General features: G+C 40.5%; 1 protein-coding gene across 1 annotated transcript in view; it reads right to left on the bottom strand.

Annotated features, from left to right (window-relative positions):
* Positions 1-1,376: 1,376 nt before the first annotated feature.
* Positions 1,377-25,578, bottom strand: part of LOC309480584 (uncharacterized protein) — a gene marked incomplete at its 3' end in the record, with an annotated part of 48,602 nt that continues 24,400 nt past the window's right edge. Inside the window, exons 2-7 of the mRNA XM_082145173.1 lie at positions 18,877-19,041; positions 11,726-11,780; positions 11,531-11,618; positions 9,915-10,441; positions 6,784-6,903; positions 1,377-1,823 (exon numbers count right to left, since the gene is read on the bottom strand). Coding sequence (XP_082001299.1) covers positions 1,377-1,823; positions 6,784-6,903; positions 9,915-10,441; positions 11,531-11,618; positions 11,726-11,780; positions 18,877-18,980 — 1,341 coding nt within the window. The 5' untranslated portion in view covers positions 18,981-19,041. The remainder of the gene's footprint in view (positions 1,824-6,783; positions 6,904-9,914; positions 10,442-11,530; positions 11,619-11,725; positions 11,781-18,876; positions 19,042-25,578) is intronic.

The raw sequence follows: 25,578 nt of genomic DNA, 5'->3' as shown, positions 1-25,578 counted from the left end.
CACACCAAACAACAAATTTAAGTTTTAGCGTGAGACCAGAATACCATAAAAGCGCAGATGGGAGTGGATATTTCTGCAGATGATATAGTGACAATGTGCAAACTAAAGAACACAGACGAAGCAGCTCATTCCCATTATGACCAAATCTACACGTTACATCCACCAGCTGGAGTGCTCTTGATTACCACCAGAGGACATTCCCTAGTCCTTTGCCATTCCATCATGAACTACATTTCCCATAAACCTTTGCCTGGACTCATTATGTTCTGATTACTGCCACCTGTATCCCATTACCCTTGTTAACTCTGCCTATATAAGCCCTGTTTATTCAGTCACTTGTTGCGAAGTCTAGTATGTATCACACTGCTTTTTTGGGTGCTCTCTTTTGTGCGCCGTGTTATGGTTTTGATTCTCATACCTGTTCTTGGATTTTCCTGTTTGCCTGTGTTCCTGTGCCCAAGAGGAGAACAGTTTTTCCCCCTTTTACCACGCCCCTCCTACAGCAACTCTCGCAAAATGGGTTAAGACATGCTTTTTTTGGACGTTAATAAATGGCGCAAATACCAGAGAGTTGACTAGCGCAATTCTGAGTAAATCACAGTACATTGTTCATTCAAAAACTCTCCTCCTGTATATTTTGCATCTGAAAGGGAAAACTTCAAAAAAGGTTAGCCGCAAAAATAACTGCCCACGCTTTTTCATAGCTAATGTCTTTAATAAATCCTGACAAAAGAGGATTTAGGCTGGCGCAAACTGTGACTATATCTGACCTTAAAAAAATCACTAAACTAAGTGATATTATACTTAGAACAAGAAAAAAATATCTGCCAATGGGGTAAGAGAGTGAACGAGTTTATTTAAGAGAAATAAACTTAATTCAAATGAAAAACTAGTTTTATTATTCTTACCCCATCGGCGGCCATTTGTTGTTTCAAGCATAAAGTCACTTAATTTTGACGTTTTTCTTTTCAGAAAACAAGACTTTATATCTAATGTCATATTGCTTCTCAAATAAATGTTTCATGATTGAAGAATGTTTAGGTATTTTGCTGAAAAACAAGAGAAAAATATTTGTTTTGCAGTGTAAAGACTGCTGTAGCATGGCGGAAAAAACGGTTTAGATCCCTGGATTTGGTGAGCATGCTAAAAACCGCCCGTCTGCAGGCCTGGTTCAGCCAATTCAGTGTTGTTTTTGTCTGCGTGAGTGTTGCTCTCCAATAAATATACATTGGTCATCTGGTTATGTACTGTAGGTTGGCATGTGTTTGGCAGCTGTAAGCTGTGTGTATCTTTTCATTAGTCAGAACAAGAGGGCTGCAGTTTGTTCTTTCCCCCTCTGTCGGTGTTTCATTTGACGGTTTAAGTCAGGCTGTTTTTTATAGCCCCGTAACGTACATTTCCATGCCGTCGTTAAAGGTAAAGATAGTGGTGGTGCTCGCTGCGTTTGCTCCCTGCTTCACATCGCCGATTGTCTCGTAAAAGTTCTCGCAGGTCATGGCTCTGCCCGGACCCTGGGCGGGCTTCTTTTTGGGCTTCAGCGTGTTGCTGGCCAGCTTCTCCCTTTTCCGGTGGGAATCGATGGTGGCGTAAGCCGGGTCCGACTCCAGCGCCGGGCCCCGGGGCCACGTCTTCTCGCCCACAGGTTCGTAGCAGGGCTCCTCTTGGGGGCCGGTCCTCCCCCACACCTCTTCCCCTGTAGCTCCGGCAGCCCTGTCCTCTTCCTGGGGCGCAGCAGACGCCATCGGCCTGCTCTCCTCCTGGCTCTGACCCTGCTGGTGTCTCCTCTTCAGGGTCTTACAAACGGTAGAGTACATGTCAGAGATCTGAGGACAGAGAGAGAGAGAACCGCAGAATGAGAAACACTCAAGAGTGTGCAAAAGATCAGCGGTGCCAAAGTGGATTTCGTAACAACAACAGTCCTGTGGAGCAGATTCTCAAGTTACAGTTAGAGTGCTGAAGGACTTACCAAAAAACATGAAACACGCCGATTTTAGAGCGCAGAACAAATTTGCAACAACCCTTACAACCCTTAGTGCTCAGTTCCGATTTATTGCTCAGATCAGATTTTTTTCATATAGCTGTTCATATTGTTGTTTTAAATGTGGCCAATATCAGATTCCAGTGTGAACAGATCATAGACTGTAAAAAAATATAGACGTAGTGTCTGTGACGTCACCCATAGGTTTCTGAAGAGCATTTTTGAAGCCCAAAGTGGGCGGAGCTGGCCGTCGCCATCTTGGCAGCGCGTCACTCCCAGATAACCGAAAATGGGCAAAGAGGCGGGATTAGCTGAGGTGACGTGACGCTAACAGACAGCAGGCAAACGACTAGTAGTGACATCAGCGGTAATCCACCTGTCACTCAAGAGGCCACGCCCTTAATTATGCAGAACTTTAAGGCTTAATATTATTTACACGGATGAGAAAAAACAGTTGTCATGAAGGGCAAAATTAGCTATATAGACCAAAAACATTTTTTGCAACAGGCTGTAAACATATTTTTTCTGCTGTAAAGTTGGGCATATTAACATGGGGGTCTATGGGATTGGCTCTCTTTTGGAGCCTGTCTCTAGCGGCCAGTCGATGAATTGCAGTTTAAGTCACTTCCGTGTTATATTCAAGAGAGAGACAGGAAGGTTGCCGCTTGGAACAGATCATGGTCCTGAACTGACCCGCCGCATGCGCAAAAGAACGATAAAAAGACGTCATGCGGCCTTCTGTCATATGGAAATAAACACGGAGGACATGAAAAAAGATTACATGTTTATTTATAGTGTGATCTGCAACCGAAGCCAGCAAATTTATGTACAGGCAATATACAAAACAAAGACGAGGATGCAAAAGAAGAGAGCTGAGTTTTTAAACATTTATGAAATGAGCCCTCATGATTTGCTTGTATTTAGAGGTGTCACTGTAATACTTATGAGCTCTGACACGTCACTGTCCTTCACTGACTACCTTTCGCAACCATTCTTGATAACGTCGGGTATGTAAAATCTTTGAAGTGACTCCCATTAGACGAATGTTGATCTAGAGTGACTTCCGATTACAATTCAGATTGCGGTCGCATTGCAAAATCTGACCTGTATCGGATCTAGTACCACATATGGAAGTGGCACAAATCAGAATGGAAAATATCAGATTCCATGTGGATTGAGCTTTTCACACTGTCATGAGTAAAACAGATCTGAGTCACATGTGAGCAAAAAAATTATAATTAGCCTTAGCACCTTAACAGCACATGCACCTCTCCTCAACAGGTCCACGATTTGAGGTCTCATTCATGAGCGTTGCACAAATCCTGCAGGACAAGTCCCACGTCAAAGTTTAATTCTCAGATTTAGGGGTTTGATCAATAGTAACAGTGACAATTGCTTAGCAAAGTAAAAGACAACAGGACAGATAGGAGTTAACACAACCTCTAATATGCCTGAAGATGTAGTATATGTACATAAACGCCCACAGCGGTGAGTGTTTGACGGAGGCATGCGTGGTAACAGGACTCTGCTTGCACACAGCAGAAATATGACCCACTTTGGCCCGTGATCGACAGAGCCAGTGTAAACGCTCTTATCTGGCTGCAGAGAGCAGAAGTGTTACCTAACCGGCAGATAAGCCTGTTAAACTTTCACCACAGCAGCCCACCAAAACGGCATAAACACCGCTAACCAGACAGGAGGTAAATGGGTGGGAAGATGTCCATGTGGTCCATTACAAGTGTGTGTGTGTGGTGTGTGCGTGTGTGTGTGTGCGCGTGCGTGCTCTGGTAACCTCACATACCCTCTCTCTGCTAGATGGCATTTAGCACTCCCAGCTCAATGGCGTGTATAAAATCCCAGTCAAGAACTCCACTCACATATTGACCTTTATGACATTGGTGTGTAAAGACTGAGGAGATGTTATGGCATGAATAGAGCTGTGCATGCAAACTGTGTTTGTCATGTTAACACCTCTAACAACACTGCAGCGTTCAGTATTTTAGCCTGTACTGGATAATCTGCAGGCCGTGGCATGAGGCGTTGCATGCGTCTGAACTCAGACATGACTGAACCAGACGATTTCAAGAAAACCGCTGACGTTCGATGTTGTTCGAGACTCCCAGGTGTGTGTGTGTGTGTGTGTGCGCCACGCTGATCTCTTCTCCTTCGTGTGGAGCATTGTTTACCGTGCTGTGCAGCGCTTTGCAGAGCGAGAGGAAATCACAATGACAGGGGTTTCAAAACTCTCTGCAGCTGTTGAGAAAGCCTTGAGAGGTTTTTTCTCCTTCCTCTTGCTCTCTCACTCTCTTTCTTTCCCCTTCATATTGCTTCATTCCCTTGCATTTTCACCCCCCCCCCCCCTCTCCCCGTCCCTCTCCCTCTCCCCCTCCCCCTCCCCCTCCCCAAACACACACTTTTTTCTCTTCTTACAAATGCAGTCTTCTGAAGCAGCTCAGTTGTATGTCTTGTTGTATGTGTGCGTACACACGTTCTCACTGGTGTGTTTGCACTTGACACAAAAGCACAGTGGCGCTACAGTTCGGAGAGTTCAAATTAAGTAAGCATGTCAACATAATACTTATACATAATACCGAAATTTTGAATATTTTTTTCTGTTTAAAACTGATCTTTTAAGTCAAAGACAATGTAAAACATTATATGATCAATAAGTTGTAACAACATGTTTTCACATTTCTTTAACTCATCAAAATAAGTTGAATCGTTTAAAAGTCAGTTTAATGTAATTTAAGTTGAAATTACTTAAACATCCAAGTTGATATATAATATAATATAATAATTATACATGCAGTTTTTACAACCCGCAACTGGTTTGCCTGTGTTTCTTTTATTATTTTCCTTGGTTGTTCATTCGTTTTACGCACCTATTTATTTTTAGTTGATTACTCTCCCTTGTATTTAAGCCCTCAGTTTCCTTTGTTTCGTTGTCCAGTATTGCTTATGTTGAGCGTGGTTATTTCCTGAGCTTATTCCTGAAGTCGCTAATGTTCACCAAGGCTGCATTTATTTGAATCAAAAATACAGTAAAACACAGTAATATTGTGAAATAGTATTACAATTTACAATAAATGTTTTCTATTTGAATATATTTTAAAATGTAATCTTCAGTGTCACATGATCCTTTGATTCTTTGATGAATAGAAAGTTGAAAAGAACGGGATTTATTTGAAACAGAAATCTTTTGTACCATCATAAATGTCTTTACTGTCAGTCTGTCACTGTTTTTTTTAAAAAGGAAAAAGAGCATAATCTTTTAAACAGTATTGTACAGTATGTCATTTTTGATCTAAAATCATGATGTTCAGAAAGGTCCACAGATGTTATTTGTTCAGTAAATGTGTTAAGAGGGCCGTGTCACGCCCACACACTCACACTCACACACCCACCTCGTGACATGAATCTGGGCGTGTCTGGACAAGAGAAGGAATGAGAAGAGCAGAGCGTGGAGAAGTGTATTCAGCTCAACGGTTACAACAGTCAACACTATCTGAGCCAAAGGAGTTACAAAAAATAGCACAAAAAACCCCCAAAAAACTTTGAGATATACTATTGTTCAAAAGTTAGGGGTTGGTAATATTTTTTTTAAAGAAGTCTCTTCTCACCAAGGCTGAATTTATTTGATAAAAAAAAAAACCCAGTAAAAACACTAATATTCTGAAATGTTATTATAATTCAAAAGAACTGTTTTCTATTTGAATATCAATTCAAATGTAATTTATTCCTGTGATGTAAAAGCTGAATTTTCTGCATCATTACTCCAGTCTTCAGTGTCACATGATCCTTCAGAAATCATTCTGATATGCTGATTTGATGATCCACAAACATTTCCTATTATTATCAATGATAAAAACTGTTTAATATTTTTGTGGAAACTGGGACATTTATTCAGCCTTCTTTGATGAATAGAATTTTTTTTTAAAGCATTTATTTGAAGTAGAAATATTTTGTAACATTATAAATGTTTTTGAATAAAAGTATTCCCAGACAGCAACATAGTGTCGGCCCAGATCCGGGCCACATCTGGAATGTTGCTGGAATGGTTTCATAATAATCATAAAATCATACTGACACCAAAACTTTTCAACAGTAATGTATATTTTACAAAAAGTCTAATTTATCAGTCTAAAACTATTATATTACACAGTTTAGCTTTTCTAGTAAATCTTGTTGATATTTAGGAGGTTTCGATATTTCCGCTGGAAAACAAGACAAAACTGATGAAGATTATTTTATTTTTATAATGGTCCTTTTAAGTTCCTAATATGATCTAGTAATTCTTCCCTAACCCTAACCCTTTGCTGTAAACACTGAATCCATCTTGTAAGTTTTGATTGGCCACAGGAAACCGATTAAACACAGGCTGACCCAGAGTGCTCATATTCCTTCCCTCACACCAACCCTGAACTGACAGTCCTCAACCAGCGCCGTCTACAGACCTTTGACCTGACAGTTAGTCATGCCATTCCTAGCAAGCGATAGAGAGAGAGAGAAGAGAGAGAGAGAGAGGAGAGGGGGAGGGAGAGGGAGAGTATAAGGCTCAAACTTTCTCTCTCTCCTCTCTAGCCACAATTTATCAGATTGCAACCATCATTCCACTCACTTCCTGTGCCAGAAAACACTCTTTATTGACGGACAAAGGTCAGACCAAAGAGGTCCGAAATGTATGCCAATGAGTCCTGGGTTTTAGGGGTCAAATGTCAAAGTCGGCAACCTGATCCCTTCATGCAAACTTAGACTCAAATGTCCTGACCCCGTCTGCTGTGCTGGGATAGCGAGGGAGACGTTACCTCCACGGCGGTGGGATGGCTGTGTCCGTTCTCCAGCTGAGGAACCCCTGGCACGGTGATCTCATCTTCTTCTGGTGGTTTCCAAATGTACTGCTCCCCGTTGCCCATGAAGACCGCCTCCTGTTGGACACACGAGGAACACACAGGCTGGTCAGATCCCCTCGAGGGGCTGATAACACACTGAATTTTGTCATCTGAACGGTGGCCAGTCCATTTTTCCGTTTGTGTCCCACAGAAGGAAGGAAGAAAGAAAGTTCATGCTGGTCTGAAAAGCCATGAACTGTTTTTTTAATTTCATACATATTGGTGTTTGTTTCTACAATGGAAGTGTACTGTGAGTTAATGATTACAGGAGCAGATATGTACGCCGCATAAAGAGTCAATGATTAAAGAGGGGAAAAAACACACCTCCTGTATGAATGATTAATACCAGCAACAGATGAATGGCTACAGTGTTTGCCGTTATTTATTTCCCTGGCTGAAGCCACTACCTGCTCTCTGTGGTTCCTCCCTGATGCCTTTAACAAAAAAAACACATGGCGGGACGGGCAGCCAGCCAACAAATCTTACATAATCATCAGGCCCACTGCACTGGAGTGACACATGTGCTGCACAACTGCACTGCATGATCACTCTTACACACACTTCAATAATATTTACTTTAGATGCAGACTCGGAAATAATGCAGGTCAAACACACACACACACACACACACACACACACACACACACACACACACACACACACACACACACACACACACACACACACACACACACACACACACACACACACACAGTACATATTATTTAACTTTGCTTGAACATTAAGTAAGCCTACTGTATGTTAGATTTAGAAAGACAGGTATGCCCCAAATACTGTACAATACCATGCCTGTGTAAACAAGCTGTAAATCAACAAACTCGTGACAAAGAAGATTTTTATCTCCATATGTGGCAAACAAATGGCACTCACAAACACACACACACTGACCACACTCATACACACACACACTCACCACAATCATACACATACACACACAACACACACACACACACACACACACACACACACACACACACACACACACACACACACACACACACACACACACACACACACACACACACACACACACACAATCCCCCCAACCACACACAAACACAAATAAAGACAAGTAGAGCAGTGCTGAGTTAACAGGAAGACAGGATCATTATTCGATCATTGTCTGAGTGTTTTCCATTTTAAAGGAACCATCTTTACACATGCTGTTCTGCGCTCTGCAAATCGTATCTGTCCTTGAAAGCCACACACAACATAAACAGGCATCAGCTGACAGACCAACACAAATATGGGTGAAACACAAACAGAAGCATTAAACTAGTATTAGCTAAAACAACTGACATTGCATCACTTCTATGTATTTTTTTTTTTTTTTATCTTTAATTTTATGTCACCTTGCTTTATACTTTTAAATGAGTTAGATTTTGGGCAACATTTTAACACTTGCTAATGTTAATTTCTTGAACCTGTTTTAATCTAAAACATTTAACATCTAAAATTCTGAAAAATTTACCCTATAAAAGTCATCATTCATTCAAATCAGTCATGAAGATTTTAGCTAATGCTTCAGTTTGGTGAATGTAGGATATTTTTATATGAAACAGCAGTATCTAGTGGTCAAAACATGTAACTGCAGTAGTAGGCTCTGCATTCAAGTACTTGCCACTTACATCTGTGCAAATGGCAGACAATGCATGGCCTTGGCGTTGCTTAAATGCTCTAGTTGAGCTACAGGAACATCAACATTAGAAAGACTTACATTTATGAAGAAAATGTGAGTAGGCTACCTTAAAGATGCTAGGGTGTTCTAAGTTGTTAGCATGGCATTGCTATGCAGTTGCTAAGTTGTTCTGTGAAGTATGTAGTGGTTTATTATGTGGTTGCTGGGGTGTTTTGGGTGGTTGATAGGTTGTTGCTAACTTAAGCAGCTGCTAAGTTGTTGCAAGGTTTTAGTGCACTACTAGGTGGTTGCTAGGACATTGCCATGCAGTTGCTAAGTTGTTCTGGAAAGTTTCAAGTGCCTTATTTTGTGGTAGTTGGGAGTGTTTTGGGAGGTTGCTACGGTGTTGCTAGGTAGCCGCTAAGTTGTTCTAAGGTTTTTAGTCTGCCACTATGTGGTTGCTGGGTTGGTCTGGGGTGTGTTTCCCAAAGACAACAATGGTCACAAGTTCTGTCGTTACAAATAGAGTTCAATGGAACTTGCGACCATAGTTGGTTAACCATGCTTTTGGGAAACACAGCCCAGGATTGTTTCTAGGGCATTGCTAAGCAGTTACTAAGTTGTTCTGAGGTTATAGTAAGTTATTGTGTTGCAGGGGTTTTCTGGGTGGTTGCTAGGGTGTTGCTATAAGGTTGCTAAGTTGTTCTGAGAGGGGTTTTGGTGCATTACTATGGTTGCTGAGTTGATCCAGTTGCTTGCTAGGGTGTTCTTGTATTTTTGGGGGAACTAAATATAGATCCTACTTCAGAGTAGGGTCTAAACCAGCACAATAGGAACTACCAGTGACATAAGTGTACACTGATTGGCCGAACGCTTGCAAAACGATGACAGCTGCCATTTTTAAAAAGCTGTGTAAACGCACAGTTTATAGCCTATACTCCACGAACATGTAAAAAAGAGATAGATGGCCCGACGCCGAAGTCTAGGCACTTCTCAACCTTTACGCTAAGCAGGAAATCAATCAAGGGACCAATAAAAACATGATTATATATTTCTGCACAGCTAGCGACATTGGGCATCAATCACACGGCAAACGATATAATACTTTTTCATATACTGTTTACTTTATTTGAAGTGGCGGCTTACGTCACTTCAAAGTTCCAACTGGCGGTGCAATTGCAACCAGGAAAATGGTCGTAGGATATCATTTAGTTCTCTAGGGACACCCCTGGTGGCTAGTACCTATAACTGAGTTCCTATAGGCTAACCACCCGGTGCGAAAGCCCTTCCATACATGGACCAAGTCCCCCCTTCAAGGTTTCTGTGGGATTTTGCTGCCCATTTTTGGTTATGAACGTATGTTTTTGACTATAACTGTTTTGGATGTGTGGCGGATCTGTGTCATCACCTTTGGGAAATTGGGAAGGTGAAATGGTTCCACGGTTTTCCTAGGCAAGGTGCTGCTGGAGGACTCGCTGCTGGACACGCTCTGGTGCTCCCTCTCTCCATCCTCCACCACCTCCTCCCTCCTGCCGCGCTCCAGCTTCTTCACCTTCCGTATAGAGGCGTATTCTGCCGTCACCGCCTCTTGACTCACGCCTCCTCTGCTTCCACCTTGGCCATTCCCACTGGACGTCGGGCTGTGGGCTCGAAGCTGAGTGGGCGTGTTGGTTGAAGGCGGGGCAAGGGCAGCAGGTGGAGGAGCTTTATCAGCCCCTTTGATTCCAACGCTCTCATACAGGCCGTCATCTGGTGGCTGGGACGTGGGAGAGGCGCGGCGGGAAACTTCGGAGTAGGTGTGCTCACGTTCCTCGCTGTCAGGTTTGTTGGGAACACGAGGCAGCTGGCGGGCCGGGCTGGGTCGGAGGTCAGAATTGGAGCGGCGGGTATGCAGGAGCAGGAGGTCCATGCTGGCCGGCCGGCTCTTAGGGGCGCCTGTCAATCCGAATAACACGGATTAAGACGAGAGAGATGGGAAAGATTAAACAGAGGATTAAGACTAAAGACACTCTGGAGTATTGATATCAGATAAAATAATGAATACGCACATATTACAAAGGGTCATTAAAAATGTCACATTTGACATTACTACAGGGACACACAAGAGGGCAGACCATTACTATTTGATTATCTCGTATTTTCAACACACTCACAAATTGACATATCTTTAAACCTGCATACATACAGTACAATGAGTTAAAAGCCAACATGAAACTTCATTTGGCAACTCAGTTTAAAATAGAAATGTGAATTTTTGTCTTCTAAAGCAATGTTTCCCAACCCTGCTCCTGAAGGACCCCCAACACTGCACGTTTTCTTTGTCTCCCTAATCAAACACACCTGATTCAACTCATCAGCTCATTAGAAGAAACTCTAGGACCTGAAATGGGTGTGTCAGAAAGAGGAGACTTTTAAAATGTAAAAGTCTCTTTCTGTAGCTCGTTGGCTACAAATGCAACCGGAACCAATCAGCTTGTGCCTTTTAGTTAAGTTAAGGACCCATCAGCCTGCGCCATCTAGAGTTTCATGACAGAACTTGGTATATATAATTTTTTTGGGTGGGGTTAAGTTGGAATAATGTGGACTGATGAATCCAGCATATTGCAACCAGGAGCACGCATTACCTAAGCAAATAGGGTCAGCCTTGATTTCATGTTGAACTTTACAGAATTGTGACTTTGTTATTCTTCCTATTTTGTGTGTACACTAAATGGAGCTGAGGATCCATTGGTCTGGATCTAAAAGATCAGAAGCTGATGTATATAAGGCTTTGAGCCGTGTGTGTTCTCTGCCTATGGCTTGACAACTGTCTTTCTCAGCCTCGCAGATCACACGTTTGTGGCAGTGGGAAGTGGGAACGTGAACTAGTAAACATCTTAACATGACAAGCCTCTGTCTGGAGACGTCAGCCTTTGCACACACTTGCGTTGGCCCGATCATATATGTGTGTGTCTGTGTGTGGTAAATGAGTATGTGTGTACATGTGTCATAAAGAGCAGTTAATTCTCTCTCTGTCTCTCTCACCGTTGGCGTTGCAGGGCAGCCTGTGCATGTCATGCAGGCGGGTGTCAGATTTACTCATTGAGTTCAGCTTGGACTGGCGCAGCGCAGCCTGTGATACAAAACATTATAATGTATACGTATGTACATCCATGTCCATAATTACACTGTGTGAATATGTGTGTGTGTGTGTGTTCATTTATACTTATTTGCACTCACTGTTTCCAGTTTCTGACCCCCTCCGTTGGCTTGGCCATGTTTGCTCTTGCTTTTTCTGCAGACAAAATGAGACACACTCTTTGTGAGGACAACATAAGATACAACATACATGCAGAGAAAGTTTTTAATGATTGGAACATCCTATGAGTGTATATCGCAATACTATCTCTGTTCCCAAATCGAGTGAGATGCCAACCTAGTTAGTATTTTAAGGACACAAGCTTTGCAGGCACCAGGCGCGACACAAGTGTGTTTGCTAGATTCAGCCCAATGCAGTTATCATTTTCACATCCTGCGCCACGTTGTTTAAATAGCAAATGCATTTGTGCCCATTTGTGCGCCCATGGGCGTGCTGGTCTGAAAACGAGGTGTGTTCAGGCACATTGTTGGCGCGTTGTTATTTTGAGGCAACTGAAATAGACTGCGCCATTGACCAACAAAAACCTGGTCTAAAGTCAATGACACAATATTTTTTTTGTTATTTAAAGAGCGCGTTAATAATATGCACCTATAGGCGGGTGCACAACGCGTGTACACTTTGTCCCATAGATGGTCTGCTTGCGTGCTTTAACCTCGCTTTAACCTCGCAGATCCAATTCCTCGCTAGAGAAGCGGTCAGTTTTTCCGCTTGCAAATTCTGCCATGGCGCGAGCGCAACTGGCTTTTAAAGGGAATGGGAGATGAGACTCTGATTGGTTTATTGCACGTTACGCCCAAAACAACCCTTTTAGACCATGCGCCGGGTTCGCCGACCATTTTTCCCATCGTTAAACTTGCAAAAGTGGATTTGGACATGCCCTAAGTGCACTTGCGCCGTGCGCTTTAGACCGTGCGTTCAGATCGTTAAAATAGGGCCCATCATGTTGCCCTCTAAGATACCTCATATTGTAACACATCCAAGATGGAGGGCAAAAAAATTGTTACAAATATATTTCATTCACCAATGGAAAGTATAAATTAATTTAACTCAATATCTGTGTGTGCCTTTTAATGTTTTTGCTGTGTGACGTGAAATTGTAGAGCACAACAGTGATCATCAACTTTTTCCTTAGTTCCAGTGTTTTTTACATTCATTTTTACTATAAACATTTTTTTTTTTTTACTTTAATAGTTGAATAAAAGAAATTAATATAATAGAAATAGAAATCAGAAATAATGTTTTCATAACTTAATGGGAAGGTTAGCAAAACATTCTTAAAACATATTTTTGTAAGCTAGGCCAGCGTTGTTGGTCTGGAAAGTGATGTACATGGTGATTGTTTGCATTGGTCGGCTTCTGTCGTCAAGTCAAGTGTGCATTGGCCTCTAGAAAGCTGCTTCTTTAGTAGACTATAGACATGCAGCTCGCTGGCTTTTGTAACAGAGCTATTGTGCACTCCTGAATATGCCAGGAAGTAAAATTCCACTACAGCGAGTGTTTGTAATGGCTCTCTGTGGGGTTGGCAGGGCTGGGATGATGTAATCATGAGGGACTAGACGTGATGCAGGTGTGGTGGAGGAAGAGAGAGCGAGAGGATGGATAGGTAACCCTGACGATCCCTCCTCCCTTGCTTTTCTTTTCCTCTCATTCCCTACACACACCAGGTGTGACATCAATTATAGCTTCTCTCACTCCACCAATCCAACAGCCTGCGAAATACACACTTTTTTTTTTCACACACCTTTTGGTTCTTCTCACTCTCACCCCATTTTTAACATCCACTGCTACGCACATCTCTCACACTTACGCAAATCTGTGAAACAGAGTATTTTCTCTCCTCTCTGTTTTACACCCTTAAACTATGGGAAGGAAGAAGGCGTTTATGGATGAATAGATAATACATTAAAAAAGTAAAATAGCGTAATGCATATGCCTCATAGAACTAAGAAGTCACAGCCGTAATGACAGTGTTTGCTGTTTGTTTGTAGTTGTGAGGGCTGTGTCGCTCCATTCCCCTGTGAAGGTCAGAACTCAGGAGGCCGGAGGGACACGTTTGCACCTCGGTTTTAGTGACCCTGTGTCTACACACACATGACTTGCAGAATGTACATGCTGCAAAGACGCACGCAGCAAAATAACAGCTGCACTCTGCGTATGCAATCATGAATACAGCATCAGCACAGCCATGTTTTAAAGGAATATTCCAGGTTCAAAACAAGTTAAGCTCAATTTAAAGGCACAATGTTTATTTTTTAACAAAATTTATTTTGACTCAACACAAAAAAGCGAAAAAGGAAAAAATCAAAGCACCTTAAAGGAGAACTCCGGTCAATTTGAACATTGAGCTAATTTTTTGTAAATTTGGAGTGCTGTCAATACAGAGAACAACGACAAAAATCGGTGTTGCCTACACCGTGTTATCCTCTTTTTAAAATTTGCACCCTGTTGACTTCAATGGGGCATATTTTAAACCTGCTTTTACCCTCTTAACATCCTTGATGTGTCATTACAAGTGCACAGCCAATGTGAGTGATTCCTTTAGAGTTAACACGGGTGAATCTGACTGCAGTAGATGTGAAAGATATGAAGAAAAATGAAGTTAATTCGGCCAGCGCTCATACCTGTATTTACACCCTGTTTTCGGTTGAAGTCCAAAGTAGTCGATTGTCGAGTTCACGCGCTTATGTTTAGTTACCTATGATCACGCGCGTGGGGTAAGAGGGTAAAAGCAGGTTTAAAATTGACCGGAGTTCTCCTTTAAATCAGTGTTGGGGAAAGTTCCTTGTAAAAGTAATGTGTTACAATATTGTGTTACTTCCTAAAAAAGTAACTAATTGCATTACTTAGTTTTTATGGAAAGTAATGAGTTACGCTACTTTTGCTTTACTTTTCTTCACCTGCATGGGCTTGCTTGATTGTTTTTTAATAAAAGAAGGAAATGCAAATTCACGCCTGTACAGTAGGGGACACAGCTCAAACAAACCTCTCAGCTGTGCTAGAAAGTTCAACACTCTTACTTCAGCAATAAAAAAAAAAACGTGAAACACAAATGTGATGGCATAACTAAAGTCATTATGGAAAGTATAAATAAATTGGTTGAATTGGATCATTGAAGGTCAGCAGCAAAGACATTGGTTAATTAAGTGAGATGAAGTATATTTGTATGAACATATTTTATTATTCCATGTTGAATACATAATGATATAATGACATACACTCACCTAAAAGATTATTAGGAACACCTGTTCAATTTCTCATTAATGCAATTATCTAATCACCCAATCACATGGCAGTTGCTTCAATGCATTTAGGGGTGTGGTCCTGGTCAAGACAATCTCCTGAACTCCAAACTGAATGTCAGAATGGGAAAGAAAGTTGATTTAAGCAATTTTGAGCGTGGCATGGTTGTTGGTGCCAGACAGGCCGGTCTGAGTATTTCACAATCTGCTCAGTTACTGGGATTTTCACGCACAACCATTTCTAGGGTTTACAAAGAATGGTGTGAAAAGGGAAAAACATCCAGTATGCGGCAGTCCTGTGGGCGAAAATGCCTTGTTGATGCTAGAGGTCAGAGGAGAATGGGCCGACTGATTCAAGCTGATAGAAGAGCAACTTTGACTGAAATAACCACTCGTTACAACCGAGGTATGCAGCAAAGCATTTGTGAAACCTTGAGGCGGATGGGCTACAACAGCAGAAGACCCCACCGGGTACCACTCATCTCCACTACAAATAGGAAAAAGAGGCTACAATTTGCACGAGCTCACCAAAATTGGACAGTTGAAGACTGGAAAAATGTTGCCTGGTCTGATGAGTCTCGATTTCTGTTGAGACATTCAGATGGTAGAGTCAGAATTTGGCGTAAGCAGAATGAGAACATGGATCCATCATGCCTTGTTACCACTGTGCAGGCTGGTGGTGGTGGTGTAATGGTGTGGGGGATGTTTTCTTGGCACACTTTAGGCCCCTTAGTGCCAATTGGGCATCGTTTAAATGCCACGGCCTACCTGAGCATTGTTTCTGACCATGTCCATCCCTTTTTGACCACCATGTACCCATCCTCTGATGGCTACTTCCAGCAGGATAATGCACCATGTCACAAAGGTCGAATCATTTCAAATTGGTTTCTTGAACATGACAATGAGTTCACTGTACTAAAATGGCCCCCACAGTCACCAGATCTCAACCCAATAGAGCATCTTTGGGATGTGGTGGAACGGGAGCTTCGTGCCCTGGATGTGCATCCCACAAATCTCCATCAACTGCAAGATGCTATCCTATCAATATGGGCCAAAATTTCTAAAGAATGCTTTCAGCACCTTGTTGAATCAATGCCACGTAGAATTAAGGCAGTTCTGAAGGCGAAAGGGGGTCAAACACAGTATTACTATGGTGTTCCTAATAATCCTTTAGGTGAGTGTAATTACCATATAAAAGTGTCTTAAAAGTAGTCCATATGTCTGGTGCAGTCAAGTCTTCAGAAGAAGTGTTGTTTTAGTATCTTTTATATATACTATTATAGTATTTATTAATATATTGAATTAGCTTTTATTTTATATTTTCAGTTTTCATTTTCATTTTAGGTTTAGTAAATTTGTTTGTTATGTGCTTGTCATTTTATTACGTTTTTTTTCTTTTTTTTTTCTGTTTTGAACCTCCCACATTATATGAACTGAATTACAACCTTTAATTCATTTTTATTTTAGTTTTAGGTTTAGTCATTTTAGTACTTCAACTTATTTCATTAAGTTTCCAGGGCAGCATGTTTATTCTTTTTAATGTTTTTTTTTATGTAAATCTAATATTTATATTTTATTTTAATTTAGATTTATTTACCAAAAAAATGTTTTAATAGTTTTAGTTAACAGTAAAAACACTGTTCTGAGGTCATATGATGTGAACAAAGGTCATTTTTACATATTTATTTGCTAAATTGAAGTAATTATTTGAGACTTTCTATAAGTTTAAAAAAATAATTTCCAACCTGGCATTGGATAAAAACATGCAAGAATGAATGGCGTTTGGCATCTTTGACATCAAACCTGGCGAGATTATATTTAAGAGCTGCAGAATGTAGTGTATGAGTAGTATATTTTATGGTACTTTATATTTTATGGCCACTATATGCTTTCATTGTATAGAAAAGAGCAGCTTGAACATTATTCAAAATATCTCCTTTTGTGTTCCACAGAAGAAAGTCATATAGTTTGGAACAACATGAGGGTGAGTAAATGAGGGAAAGATTTTTAGGTGAACTATCCCTTTAACCCCTCAATGGAAATGAGATGGAACATTTCAATTCTGAGAAAGGGGTTTTACTCAATCATAATTTGTGTATCTCAGAACAATGAGCTCAGTGTGTGTTTTCCGCTACGCATCTGTTGACTTTGCTGCAATGCCAGCACACATTTCCAGCCGTATTTAGTGTACCTCTATTTTTACCGTTGGAATGACACTAAAACAAACACACTTGGCTTCTGTACAGTTAGCTTGTATTCCCATGCTCTAACAATTCAGAGCAAGTTGTTTTGCAGTAAAGCACAAACATGACTTTGTGGTGAAAATGCAACAAAAGAGTCTAGTCCCTATTCTTCTTTTCTGTGAAACGTTACGCAAAACAGAAATAGAACAATGCCTGAGAGTGTGTGAAACTGATTTGTTTGAGGGTTTCGTTCCTTGTAATATCTCGAAGCAAAAGTCTTTGTCACAAACGAGCATCCGACGCAGAGCTTAACTTCTCAGCGAAACGGCTCCTACAGAGGGCACGCAATCTGCTGAAGGAGTGATATTAGCATTCATCAAGTCGCTCCACAGCGGGAAAGGAGAGATAGAGACAGTAAGAGAGATAGAACTAAAGAAAAAGAGGAGGATGTGCCCTGACACAAGAGTGGGGGAGAGTTTTTAAGAAGCCGACGCATTCTTTTGACATATGAGTGGGGCGCGTCTGTGCAGAAACACTTTCATGTGCAAACGAACAAACAGCTCAGGAAAGAAGCATTATGGATGGGAATCATAAGGATCCTGGTTTGGTTTCTGATTGCTCTTAACAAATTCCAGTTACTTAACAATTCTTCAATTAATGATTCTTCAGTACTTTTGAGGAAGAACATGTGGAAATAAGAAATTCAGTTCTTATTACTCCAACTCAGACGTTGCCACATGATTAGATATTTCAGATTGTAACAAAAAAGATATAACAAATCTGATTTAAAGTCTTGCATAAGGTGCATTTAAGCATAATCGAGGCCAGAGTCTAAACCAGGCCAAAGTTTGTTTTGGAAGTTCGAAACAACCTGCTAAAGCTAACTTGCTGGAAAAGTTGTCCAGCTGGTAAACATCTTTGAACTCCCATTGGTCCGTGGCGATGACGTACTAGGTAGGTGTGACTCTGAGGCTCCGCCTTCTTTGAAGTGGAAAGTTGTAATTTACAACAGCAGTAATCATGAAATGTGTCAAAATAAAATCAATCAATGAAATAAATCAAATCAGTGACTTCACATTGTTTCTCTTTGTAGGATGAAAATAATATGTTATTTAAACTGATTAAATTATATATATAAAGCGATCAAAGAACGCTCCCTTTACAATCGCTGGAGCTGTCAATCAAATAGTGCCAGTTTATCAGTGACTGAGTTCTGGACTCTCGCCAAAACTCATGTTATAATCAACAAATCTCTTATTTACATTGTGTTTGCACTGTTAGTTATGATGAAATCATTCGTTAGTGTGCAGAAATCGAGTTGCAAAGATGAGATCACTGCATTCATGCGCTCAACATGTCTGTGATTGTCTACAATGATCATCACTGCAGCCTTTCATGCCACAATCTAATTATAATGCCATATATATAAATATAAAGCTATAATCAACACTTTTCACGATTAGTTAAGCTTGAGAGCTGTAATAGTTAAAACGTGCAAAAGGTTTTCGAGAGAGTTCCACATTTCATATGCGAAGATGTCAGCCAATCACAGCAGTGGGCGTTTACACTGAAGTCTCACAGCCGACACGCCCCTTCAAACAGAGCGTTCAAACCAGAGGGATAAAATCAGGGTAGGAAAAATGCCTTTTATTTATAAATTTATACTAACATTATAAGTGCACCCCAGGAGACATTATAAAACAATGCAGTTCATGACCCCTTTACAATATGGAATATGATGAACAACTGGTTCTCCACCCTAGAATTATAGGTAAGAGGTGTTGGCAGTCTGTGTGTGTATTCACTCACCTCTGACACCCCACACACACCAAGACGATAAGGATGGTGACCACGAAGGCAGAGGCCGCTGCGATGGCCCCCAGTATCAGCACCTTGGGGAGATCTGAAAACATTCCACTGAGCTGCAGACACACACATACACACAGGTCCTGCCGTACGGCTCGTCCAGGGCACCTGCAGACAGAAAGAGATAACAGAAAAAAAGACTTTAAACAGGGTCAAGGCATGTCAAGATGTTTAATATCAATATTTTATAGTAAAGCAAGAAACGTATTTTTTGACATCTTGCCGATGGACTGGCAACTCATTGCCCGATAAAGGTGCCCTACATAATGTGAAACTGTTAAAGTGCCCCTATTATGCTATTTTAAAGGATCCTATGTTTTTTTTAAGGTTTCCAACAACAAGTTTACTAGGTCAAAAAACTTTAATTTTCTCATAATATGCACTGCAGCATCACCTCTTTCCTCACAGTGTCTGAAACAGTTTGTTCAATGTCCCCTCCTTTCTGAGAGCTTACTCTGCTCTGATTGGTCAGATGGCCCAGTCTGTTGTGATTGGTCTACTCTGCTCTAATTGGTCAGATGGCCCAGTCTGTTGTGATTGGTCTACTCTGCTCTGATTGGTCAGATGACCCAGTCTGTTGTGATTGGTCTACTCTGCTCTGATTGGTCATATGGCCCAGTCTGTTGTGATTGGTCTACTCTGCTCTGATTGGTCAGATGACCCAGTCTGTTGTGATTGGTCTACGGTCTACTCTGCTCTGATTGGTCAGATGACCCAGTCTGTTGTGATTGGTCTACTCTGCTCTGATTTGTCAGATGGCCCAGTCTGTTGTGATTGGTCTACTCTGCTCTGATTGGTCAGATGGCCCAGTCTGTTGTGATTGGTCTACTCTGCTCTGATTGGTCAGATGGCCCAGTCTGTTGTGTCACAAACAGCCATATTACACACTACATGAAATGTAATATCCAAAGAAGCATAATAGATGCACGTTAAATGAAAATTCACATTAATAAACATTAGTTTAAACATTAGTACACAACAAGTAAACATATTAACATATAAAAAGGGTAACTGTGTCTTTGGAAGTTTATGGTTTGGAGCAAGCATTAATTATTCAGTTGTTTTATATATTTTTTTTAGCTTTGCGTGCCTTTATTTATTTTACCCCATGCAGCTCACATGCTCCTACTATGACCAATATACTCTACCTAAAGCAAGAAAAAAACTGAACACTGAAAAACTTTTTTTCTTTTTCTTTTTTTTTTTTTTTTACATTCAGCAACTTTCTGACTCAAATAAAAGTTTTTTAAAAAAGTAGCCTATCTCTGCCAGTTGCTTTTAACGCTAGCTAAATGTGTCTCGAATCACCTGCCCCCCCTCGTATTGCTTGGATACATCAGTGACAGACATGGCTGCCGTTTAATCTGTCTCTGTGTACAGTAATGCCGGGGATTAAATCTGAAGTTTAATATTAGTTGTTGAGGCATACAGGCAAAGCTAAGCTAACCATTGCAAAGCTTTAACGTCTCAGTCATCATGAAGATAAAGTCACTGTGTAATATATGATGTTCTCGTCCAGCTTCATGTGATGATTTAATGCAAAGAGTAAAGAGAGTTCACTTAAATACTATGTTTTTTGAATGTGTAGTAGCTACTATGGTATGGTATTCTTTGAAGTACCATGTAAATACCATGGTACATGAACATTCAGTTATATGGTTTATAAGTAGTGTGATATTATACTTTGTCCTAATCAGATGCAATGCAACAAGCTTATATAGCAACAAGCAGTTTGACAACTGCTGGGTTATGTGACAAAATCACAGAGAATCATAATAGGCTATATATACCGTTCAAAAGTTTGGGGCTAGTTTAAAGAAATTAACACTTTTATTCTGACTCAGGATAATGTGACACTGAAGACTGGAGTAATGATGCTGAAAATTCAGCTTTGATCACAGGAATAAATTACATTTTACAATAAAATCTTACCAACCCCAAACTTTTGAACAGTAGTGTATATACTGTATGTATCATATCAAATGTGTCATTTTGGACCAATGAGATTTCACAGTGCCAGTGGGCAAGTCTATCCAGCATGACAATTTAGTCTCACTATTTTTCTATAAAACAGCACCTGGTCCTGACATTAGTCATCATGTCATAAAAAATACCAGCCTGGCATATGAAGAAATCCATCATTGTGTCTATGTTGTTGAGCACATACATCATGCACTAAAGAGAGCAGTGATGGTGTTTGGAGTGAAGCTAGCTTGGACTCATTCCTCTCCTTTACACATGGGATCAAATATCAATTTTTCAAGATGGCCTGAGCTTTCCCCTCTGAACACACACACAAAACAACACACATGCAGCCAGAGTAGAAATGTGGCCAAAGCTTAGGATTAGACTGAGAAAGAGAGAGCGGGATATGACAAAAGACCGACTAAGGAAAGCAGGTCATGGAAATCTGAAAGCATTCACCATTTTTATGACAGTGGGTGTGAATTGCGTGCATGTGTGTGCCTGGTTTATAAAACAAGCCTCGGTGTGAGATAAACGCTGTTCTCAAAGATATTATTGCATCCTTCCACCATCCCAAAAATCCATCCCTCCCTCCCTCCCTCCCTCCCTCTCTCCTCCGTCTGATGCTGCTGTCAGCACATTTCCTAAATATTCCGTCGGATCCAGGGAGCGCGGCTGAGAAGCCTGCAACATCTGCAGCCAAACGACGAAAGGAAAGAAAGCGGGGAGAGTACTGAAATAAATGGAGGTGTAGAAACCCGACAGATAGAATTAGGCTTCGGACGAGTCTTTAAACAGGGCAAGTATTTAGAGGAGTGTGTTGTTTATTGCTTCCCCATGGGAAGGTTTCTCTAGCAACAATTCATACATCGCTGTTGTTCCCATCTCTCACCATGGCAGCGCTGATGAACGCACAAACGCAACATATACATGCACACACACACACACACACAAACTTTAATCTAAGTGTGTGTAGCAGCTCATTTTTCTGCACAGAGGAAATGGCAAGTGAGCAATGTGTCGCAGAGCAATGTGCATTTTCTCTGAATTACCACAGAAAAAAAGCTTTCTTTATGCTTCAACCTGCACTTTTAGCAGCTTAAATGCGTCATTTAAAGAAATACAACCACAAACAAAAAAAAAGGTTTGACTTATGAAAAATGACTCTATTTAGATGGAAATCAACTACAATATTTCTCAATGACAAAAGTCTCATTATGTGCATTGCCATGTGCATAGTTTCTGCCACCCAGGCTCGTTGGAAAAGCATGCCTGTGGCGATATTTCAGCAAAATGATATTACGTTGCTTTGTGCACATTTCACAACCCTTTCAAATTGAAATGTCCAGTGAGTGGCGCTAAAAGCATGTTCAGTTTTATCCGAAAAAGAGATGAACGTGAAGTTGTTGTGCGTATTGTATTTGGGGAGTGGCGCTAAAAGGTTCATGCAAAAGCAAATGTGAGATAAAAACGCATTTTCTGAAGCAACCATGCCATTAGCTTGATTCTACAAGTCTTTTAGCTCTTTTATCGAGTCGCACACGATCGCTCTCCATCGCAAGTACGGTTCTGTACCAGATGAGCTACTGAGCAAGTTTACTACGACAGAAAAGACTCACATATTGAGCTGGTTATGTGATGCAAATGTCAAAATGTATAAGTATACAAATCAAGCACTATGGTAAAAGTGTTCGGAGGTCAAAACACGTATTGTGGAAGGAATGACACAGAAATAATCAATAATTTGTGAAAAGGAATAAAGGTTTTACTGCCTCTAGTGTTTATTTCAGCTGGAAACTGCAGTGAATTGTATGTACTGGTATGTTTTGGGAGTTTTGCAAAAATGTAGTTACCTAGTCCTTGAATGCAATCTAAATCCCATCATACAAATATGCGCACACTCACTTATTGTAATCAAATTTTGCAGCAGATGAGCTGTTCCCTCCCTGCCCAAACCTGTCCTCCCATCATCCTCTAATGGCCCGTGGAACGACCCAAAGCTTCTTTCAACTCTCGCCGCAGGATTACAGGCCTGCCACAATTTCCTTAATTGTGGTCAGGAATTCACAAGCTGAATGTGATGAGTTTACCCCAAACCCAAGTCTAATCGCACAACACTGTAAACATTCACATAAACAGTTGTGTGCATATTTTTGGGACAATGCTAGAGAAATAAACAGCACTGATGCTCTATTCGGTTTAATTTGCATAACCTCTATTAAAGGGGTCCTATTATGCTTTTACACATTTTCAACTTTAGTTAGCGAGTAATGTTGCTGTTTAAGCATAAAAAAGATCTGCAAGTTTACAAAGCTCAAAGTCCACTCCAATGGGAGATATTTTATTGAACAGAATCCATTTTCCAAAAGCTTGTTTCTGTTGCTTTTGTAAGCTTTCGCTTTTGTAAGACGTTTCACCGCTCCTTAGGAAAATTAACCATGGTTTAGTGATCGATTACTGTTTGTATTACCATAGTTTTCTGAAAAATATCACGATTAAATGGTGGATAACATCATATCTATAATGTATAAGAAAATTACAAAAAACACACCACTCTGAAATGTCCTGTGAAATCCGTTCTGCATGATCCTCTTCTTTGTTAACATTGTCAGGGTCTGAATCGGGCTCGAATTGGTTTGAAATTGATGCCATCCTTAATATTTACACTAGAGCAGAACTCACAGTTATGGAGGGGCGGTACATTTCCCAAACACGCAATAAGCGCTGCCAATCACGACACACTGACCCATCAAACCAATCACGGCACATTTCGTATTTCGGAAGGAGTGGCTTCATCAAAACAGGAACTAACAACGCGTTCGAGACAGACCGGGCAAAAAGTTGCTTTAATAATGTAAAATATGGGAGAAATAATGCGTTTTTTGAACAATCAAGCATAAAAACATATTCTAGTACACCCCAAAAACAAAATCAAGACTTCGTAAAAGGGCATAATAGGACCCCTTTAAAGTCAGCATAACGCAAAAATAGTGTTGCGATTTCATAATTACACTTTGGATCCTATTGGATCCAGATGATACTATACAGTATATATAATAACCATGACAGCAGATGAATGACATACAAACAGGAACAAAGGCAGAGGGCAACAAAGAGAAATATAATTATAAGAGTCCATGAAAATGAAACTAAACTGTCAACTGAACATAATGGTGACAATTATCACACAGAGCCTAAAGCATGGTTGTTATGGTAAACTTACAACTAAAACTAATAAAAATCTTTTTGTTAATTGAAATGAAGCTAAAAAATTAAATAAAAATAATAGATGAAATAAATTAGAAATGTTGCCTTGGTATCTAACTGAAATAAATCGAAGCTCTAAAATGACTAACTTAAAATAAATTAAAACTCAAACTAAAAGTGAAATAAAAACAAATACATAAGTAGTAATATTTAAAAAGAGCAAAGAGTAATTAATATATAAACTAAAATTAATAAACTTAAAAGATTAATATTAATAAAACTATAATAGTATATAAATAATACTAAAATAACACTGATTAGTGTAGACTTCTTGTGTTTATTATCGTGGTGTCATTAACCAATCAGCGCTGTTATGAAATTATTTTCCTGTGGCTCTATAGTAATTGGGTGGTTGGCTCAAAAACATGTCAACAAATGCCAACAGAGCAGGTTACATCCATAGAGGTGATCCCACACCAGCCGAACAACTGTCAATGCTAACGGTTAGCTTTCTTCAGAGATTATATGTTACCTATATAGACAGTAAAGACTCTTTTGAGGCTCTGAAACTGTAGTGTGTGACAATAAATGTTCCACGTTCCTATTTCAGAGCTGCTGTTGGAATCACGGACACCGCGTCACATGCACTCAACAAATCGCTAGTCATGCTAATATGACAGCTAAACTCCATCAAAACAGGCCCTCGTGAGAATGAGGGAGTTCAGCCTCCTGCTGCTCTTCATGCTTTCCTCATCCCTCTCCCCATCTTTCGGCTCACCATGCGGATAAATCTCATTACGAGAGCGGAAAACCCCTCAATCCATATCCTCAGAGAGACTGCAGAACAAGTCCCCGACTGACCCCGACATTTCAGAACTGGGTGAGTCGTTGCTGTTGGGTATTTCTCAGACAGGAGAGCCATTTAACACCGTCCCTGCACCGTGGCCTGTGGGTTTACACTGTGGAGGACCATCTGGACACTTCTTCACAACACTGTGGTTGACGGTCGGACGGGATTGACCAGTGCAGTGTGACGATTTTGTACACCAAGACCACATGTGTGTGTTTACACTTACTGTATCAACAGATTTCAGCAAGCTGGCAGCAGTTATAGGTCATGGTATCTCCTGCCAGCAAGCTTCACTATCACTATTGCTTAGCGACGGAGATTTAAACAAACCCCATACTATGCATTAAAGAGGATCTATTATGCTTTTTTTACATGTTCAACTCTCTTTGTGTGTAATGTTGCTGTTTGAATGTGAAAAAGGTCTGCAAAGTTACAAAGTCACTGCAAATGGAGTTATTCTCTATATCAGTAACACTGTTTCTGAACTCCCTGAAACGCCTACAATGGTTTCTTCCGGGAATGAACATGTGACAATATTCCTCTTTTAAATAATTTATGCCCTAGACATAGGCAAAAAAAGGGGTGAGGCCTGGTTGAGTTGATTTAGTATTGTGTTGAAACTC

This window comes from Leuciscus leuciscus (genome assembly GCF_965113295.1).
Source record: "Leuciscus leuciscus genome assembly, chromosome: 18".
In the NCBI taxonomy this organism is placed as follows: Eukaryota; Metazoa; Chordata; class Actinopteri; order Cypriniformes; family Leuciscidae; genus Leuciscus; species Leuciscus leuciscus.
This window is presented reverse-complemented; position numbering and strand designations above follow the sequence as displayed.